The 6,253-nt window shown below is 61.7% G+C and overlaps 1 protein-coding gene across 1 annotated transcript in view; it reads right to left on the reverse strand.

Annotated features, from left to right (window-relative positions):
* Positions 1–1,124: 1,124 nt before the first annotated feature.
* Positions 1,125–6,253, reverse strand: part of GRK1 (G protein-coupled receptor kinase 1) — a 29,078-nt gene continuing 23,949 nt past the window's right edge. The window contains exons 6-8 of the mRNA XM_011979448.1: positions 4,779–4,903; positions 3,075–3,276; positions 1,125–1,718 (exon numbers count right to left, since the gene is read on the reverse strand). Of these exons, the coding sequence (XP_011834838.1) occupies positions 1,423–1,718; positions 3,075–3,276; positions 4,779–4,903 (623 nt within the window). The 3' untranslated portion in view covers positions 1,125–1,422. The remainder of the gene's footprint in view (positions 1,719–3,074; positions 3,277–4,778; positions 4,904–6,253) is intronic.

Here is a 6,253-nt window from a genome sequence, read left to right on the forward strand (position 1 = left end):
ATGAGAGTAGACAGGGCTTATTTCTACCACCAGCTCCACCCCAAGGCTCACAGGGACGTCCCACCGTCTTCTCTCCCTGTGACCACATGTGGCGGGATCAGGCTCCTTCTCCCACTGGTACAACAGTGGCCGGGGCTCAAAGGAAGTTCTTTCCTAAGAGGAGCTCAGAGACCCTCTCTGGAAAGGAGTCCTCAGGCCCCGCATCACCACTCCTCCTGTGGCTTGGATGGACTCCCTCTGAGCCCGCCGCTGAGGCCACGGAACCCAGGCCAGCACCACTGGCCCTCAGGAAGGAGTGTGTCCTGGAGGCAGCTGCAACGGAACTCACTTCTTGCAGTTAAAACACACAAAGCACTCGGGGAGCCTTCGGTGTTCAAAGTGCAGTTGGAAATGCCAGGTGCATTGTGGGTGGGGCCGGGCCATATGAGAGGGTGGGCCATGAATGTTTTCCCGGCTACCGCTTTAGGACTCCAGTGCTACTGCTGCTGAGAACACAGAGAGGGGTTGCAGCAAGGAGCTCCGTCCCTGTGCACAAGGCTCGTGGCCTGAAGTGTCCCCTGGGAGATGAGCCGGACCCGCCCCGGTGGGGGGAGGGGTCAGAGAGCACACGGTCCCGGCTCTGCCCACCAATAGCAGCAGGGGTGCTTCCGGGGCTCAGCGTCAAGACAGAAAACATTTGCAGCCCCCAGCTCAGGGGTGGGAACTTTGCACCAGCTACCATCAGCTGGACACTGAGATGAGGAGACCCTGAGATGCACTGAGACCCCCAAACTCCACACCCACTCCCCTCCTTCCAACAGCCCAACAAAGCCTGCGCCTGACAGATGCGGACCACGGCACCCCGGCGTGCAGGAGACCACGTGGCATGCGGGCCACCAGCACAGGGCCCGGGCACCCTGGGAGGCAGGAGCCTGCACAGAGGGACCTGTGGGGGCCGATGTCCGGCCCTCCCCAGTGGGGCCCGGGGTTGTGGCCAGGGTTCACCAACCCCTGACCTGGCCACAGTGCACTCCCACTGAGGAACGTGGCTCTGGGAAGCTGATGGATAAGGTCTTGGGAGGCCCAAGCCGAGTCTCTGCCCCTGACCGCACAGTTGGTCACTCGCCAGTGCCGGAGGCTCCCTGAGAGTTTGTAGATTTTTGGCTTACTCCCTCTGGAGAGTATCTTATGTCTTCTCAGTGAAATGGAGCGAAAGGAGCGAACTATGCGGTCGGGGGCTCACGGCACCAGGTGTGCGTCTGGCGGCTCAGGCCGACACAGGCTTTCTTCTCCTTGGGCGGCAAGGAGACGGCGTGATGGGGACCTGGGTGGAGGGAACCGCGTGTCCCCTTGCTGGCGGACCCCAGGCTGGCACCACGGAGGCAGGCGGCCCCCACCGAGCCCTGTGGGTCCTTTTCCTCCACGTGGACTCTGGGGCGTCACCTAGGAAACCAGACACATTCCTGACTTGGACGAGGAGCCAGAGCCCCCGGAGATGCCCTTCATGTCATCTGGCATCTGGCCGTCCGAGCGCCACACGTTCAGCTCGCCGAAGACGCCCGTCTCGATCATCTCCTCCTGCCAGGGGATGGGGCAGTTGCCCGTGGCGAATTCCTGAAAGAATTCTGTGTCTGTTTTGTCAAAGGCCACACCTTTGACGGTGGAAAAGGCACCCACGTCCTGAATATCCTTCGCGTAGACAGTTTTGGAGTCTGGGATGAAAGGGGGTATCAGCATCCCTGTGGGAGACAGAAAACACAGAGGCAGGCACCTCGCGCGGGGAAAGAAGCGCCGTTTAGCCAAAAAGCCCCTCCCGCCGTGGCTCTGAGATGCGCAAAGGCCGGGGGAGCTCTTCCTTGGGGAAGTGTCCCCGAGGCGGTTAGAGAAAGCCCGGTGTGCCTGGACGGCTCCTGGTTTCCCTGAGACCACACAGCTGGGGCTTGAGTGGCGGCGGAAGCAGCCTGGGATCTCAGGGCCCATTCTGGAGTCTTCTCGTGAAAGGGCCTGGCGCTCACGTCTGCCTCCTTGGGAGCCTCCCCTAGGGCCTCATCATGAAGCCGTCTCCTCCCAAACACCCCTTCCCCTGGGGCCCCGTCCCCACCAGGGCTTCCCCTGCACACTCTGCAGACCCCAGACCCCAGGTGCTTCAGCACTTGCTCCAGTGAACTTGGCAGCTTCCTCCCAAACCAGCGTCCCTCCCTGACGCACCACGGCCCCGATGGCCAGGCACAGCCAGTCACAGACATCAACATCGCCAGTGGGTGGGTGAACCCCTCCTCTCAAGGGTCCCCTCCTCGTCCTGTGACCCCTTGGAACCCCCTTGGGCTCCCTGACCTCAGTCATCCTTGCCTTGCTGGGCCTGCCCAGGGCACCTGTCTGGCAGTCACTGCTGTGACGCCAATATACGAAAGCGACTTCTCATTTGGGGGATCTCCTGCTCTCTGGTCACCCGTGGCCCTGTCCTAAGTTAGTCACACTGCACGTGGACTGACCCTTCCACCTGACCACAGGGTTCTAGAGGGCATGGCTGTGTCTCAGATGCACAAGTGCACGAATGCACATACACGCACACACACACATGCACGCACACGCTCACATGCACACACATGCGCACACACATGCACATACGCACACACGCTCACACACATGTACATACACATGCACACACATGCACATACATGCACACACATGCACACGCACATGCACACACATAGTATCTTCCACATCCACTTGACAAGCAAGTGCTGGGGATGGATGACTTTCTCCCTGGCAGACAGCCTGAGCTGCCGGCCTCTGTTTGATCGCGGGCTCCCTCCAGCACCCGGGGACGTGGCGGAAGGTTTGGGTCTCGAGGTCCCAGTGCAGCCGGCATGTTTCCTGCCCCCTATCGCACCCAGAGCCCTCTGGCCTGATGCCAGCTCCATCGGCTTGTCCTGGGGCCGGGAGGATGAGTGGAGGACTGGGGGCCTTGCTGGGGGCAGAGGGAGAGCCTCGGGGGTCTCAGGCACTCCTCCCTGCTGACTCTCACAGGCTGGACCGGGTGGCCACACAGCCCAGTCCCCCGCTCTCCCTGGGGCTGAGGCGTCCAACAGTACCGGCCTCCAGCTGCCTCCAGTTAAGGTCTTTGAAGAGGAAGTGGGTGCGGAGCTTGTCGCAGGTCTCGTCTCTGAACCCCAGGCGCTTCTCCGGGTCCTTCTCCAGCAGCGCCTCGCAGAAGTCCTTGCTGGCCTGGCTGAACTTGTCCGGGTACTTCACAGGCTCTGAGACGATCCGCTGCTTCAGTTCCTTGTTCTCCACCTGCAGGGATATGCGTCGCCTTAGCCCTGCCGGACCCGCCTCTTGGGCAGTCAGACCAGACCACAGCTCCTCCCAGAAGAGCCACTGCTCACCCACGTGGGTGGAGGACCCGTGAGGCCTTGTGCCCCTCCCCAGCACAGCAACATTTGAGGCTCCAGTCTCAGGAATGGAATCCTAAAGGCGAAGCTCCCAGGAGCCACAGGTGGGTGCTGTGCATTTTAGGGACTCTGTCTGACCCACCCCCAGCACAGCCGCACCCACCGAGGAAGGAGGAGTGACAGGAAACTGAAGGCCAGCGTGGGCCCAGCTGGGGAGCAGCCTCCGTTTTCACTCCACCGTGGTGGACAGAAGCCTCGGTGGCTTTGTGGTCTTCAGGAGCTCTGCCAAGGTCTCACTTCCCCACCAGAGGCCCCACCGGTGGGCACAGTGTGAAGGGTGCTGCTCAGCCCCCAAGGTCCCTGGATCAGGCCATCGATGCCCCTCCCATAGACATCCCCTTGCCCTGGCAGCCCATGCCTGCGCCACGTCCCACAGATGCAGAGTGGCCACGGGCGTGCTAGCGTCCCGGGACGACTCTGCTGCAAAACCTGTCTTGGTGGGACGGGTCACACGTCCAGGGAAGTCAGGAGGGAGACGGGTGGGCATGGCCCAGGTGGCATCGAGTGGGCGATGGGTGACCAGGGAAGAGCCACACCCCTCCAGCCCAATGGGACTCTGAGATGGCGGCCTTCTGGCTCTGTGTGGCCACTCCCTCAGTCCAACGAGAGGAAGCCCCAGCCCTGAGCTCTGAGTCAGCCTCACTGGGGAAAAGCCAGCTTTGCTCCACTTGTCTCGAATAAGGGACTGGCACCTCCCAACGTCATCTCTATTTGCAGTTCTGGTGACCTAGGAGCCGAGAGAGCCCAGGGGGTGCTCAGAGGAGACCCAGCAGCTCAGAGCAGTGCTGGGCCCACCGTGGGCTGTGGGGTTCTTGGCGTCTGGGGAGAAGGGGCGCTTGTGCTGCAACAGCGAGGGATAAGATTGTCCAGGGAGGGGGGGCCCACTCCCGTGTCCCCAGGAGCCCCGGCCTCGCCAGTCCCCAGGGGATGAAGCTGCACCCCATGAAGGTGGTTTGTCCTGCTGCCCAGGGTCTGGGGCCACAGTGGGTAAGTCACCCTCTCTTCTCCGGCCTGCCCCAGAGGGACCGACCCAGCAGGGCCCTCAGAGGCTGAGTGGTGGTGTGCTCTCCGGTGGGAGGGTCTGCCTGCCCTGGGGCACAGGGTGACTTGGAATCCCTCAGCCCTTCCACCTGCAGGCCTCAGGGGCTGGGGGCGTCACTCATCGAGACAGAACAGCACGGACCAGGAGCGAGACCCCAGGACGTGAATCTGTGACCTCCCCACCCCAGGGCCCACAGAACAACTCCCAGGTCTGCCCCAGTAACAGACCCCATCGCTGCCCCGTCCCCAGTGAGAGCCAGGGCACCAGGGTGGCTGCAGAGACACCTGCCGGCCACCTCCTACCTTCTCTCCACGGGCTCGGAAGGGTCCTCTGGCCGCAATCATCTCATACAGGGTGACCCCCAGGGCAAAGTAGTCCACGGAGAAGTCATACTCCTCGCCCTGCAGGAGCTCGGGGGCCATGAAACCTGCCAGCAAGGGACATTGCGGGTTCAGAGGCAGTCACCTCCATGGTGGGCACGCACTGTGGCAATCGCGGGACTGATGCTCTGAGGATGCATCCCCCGGGGCCTCAGCACTCTCCACATTTGGGACCAGAATATCCTTTGTGGAGGGGCTGCCCTGTGCGTTACCAGGTGCCGAGCAGCACCCCAGACTCTGCCCACGGGGTGACAGCAGCACCCCCAGGCTGTGACAACCAAAAATGTCCCATGCCCACTCCAGTGCTGGGCCCAGGGCGGGACTTGTTGACTGTAGCTGCACTGAGGCAGCCTTCCTGGACTCTTACTGGGGAGAATCCAACATCAATCTCTTTTGAATTTTCCTCTTGAGCTGGTCAGATCATGCCGAGGCGGGTCCACCACATTCTGGGAACCAAGTTCAGAGGAGGCCTGGGGAGCCCCAGCTATCCGTCACTCTCTTCCTCAGCTGTCGGCCTGCTCTCCAGTTGTCCGGTGTCCCAGGAGTGCTATGGGTGTGTCCTCTCCAGAGAGGCAGCCCCAGTTGTCTGCCAAGAAGGCCCTTAGCTGCAGGGACTGTCTCGGGATGGGAGGACGGCTCTGGGTGCAGCCACGGGGACTGTCTCGGGATGGAGGGACGGGTCTGGGTGCAGCCACAAGGGCTGTCTTGGGATGGAGGGACGGCTCTGGGTGCAGCTGCTCTCACGCAGTCATTCATCTGCCAAAGCCACCTCTGCACAGACACGAGGCACTGGGCACTGACAGTTCCGTGCTGCTTCAGGGGGCTCTGGCAGCAGCTTAGCATTCTGCTTCCTCGTGTCAGCTGCCGGCTCCCCTCACCCATTGTCAGTCTTTCAGCTGCCATGACGCTGCCGCTCACACCCTCCTTTGAGCACGTGGGTTTGTGCTTTTAGCGAGATTCCTTCACTGCCCCCATCCTGGGACTTCAGGAGGGAAAGCACATCATATGTGTGTCCAGCCCACGAGAATAACTGAGTGTCCGCTTCCCGACACTTCACTAAATTCCAAACACACTTTCCACTCCTCACTCTGCTCTGGCTCTGCCAGCGGATCAGGGAGCAATGGAGCCGGCAGCCTTGCTCGCTTGTCTGCTGGTGTCTTGTTAACATCGAGGCAGATCTCTAGGCTCAGCACTTCCACACTCACAAACACCCCTGCTCTAGGTTCCTGCCTGGAAGCCACGCCAGGCTCACGTATGTCTAGTTTGCTGAAGCCGAGTTCTCCGCCTGGTCCCACAGTCTCAGCTCGAGTCTTCTGCACCCTAAAAGGCACCTCCCTCACCGTGGCCTGACCCTGAGGCGCCTCCCCTCACCGTGGCCTGACCCTGAGGCGCCTCCC

Source organism: Mandrillus leucophaeus, unplaced genomic scaffold, assembly GCF_000951045.1.
Source record: "Mandrillus leucophaeus isolate KB7577 unplaced genomic scaffold, Mleu.le_1.0 Scaffold201, whole genome shotgun sequence".
NCBI classification, from domain to species: Eukaryota; Metazoa; Chordata; class Mammalia; order Primates; family Cercopithecidae; genus Mandrillus; species Mandrillus leucophaeus.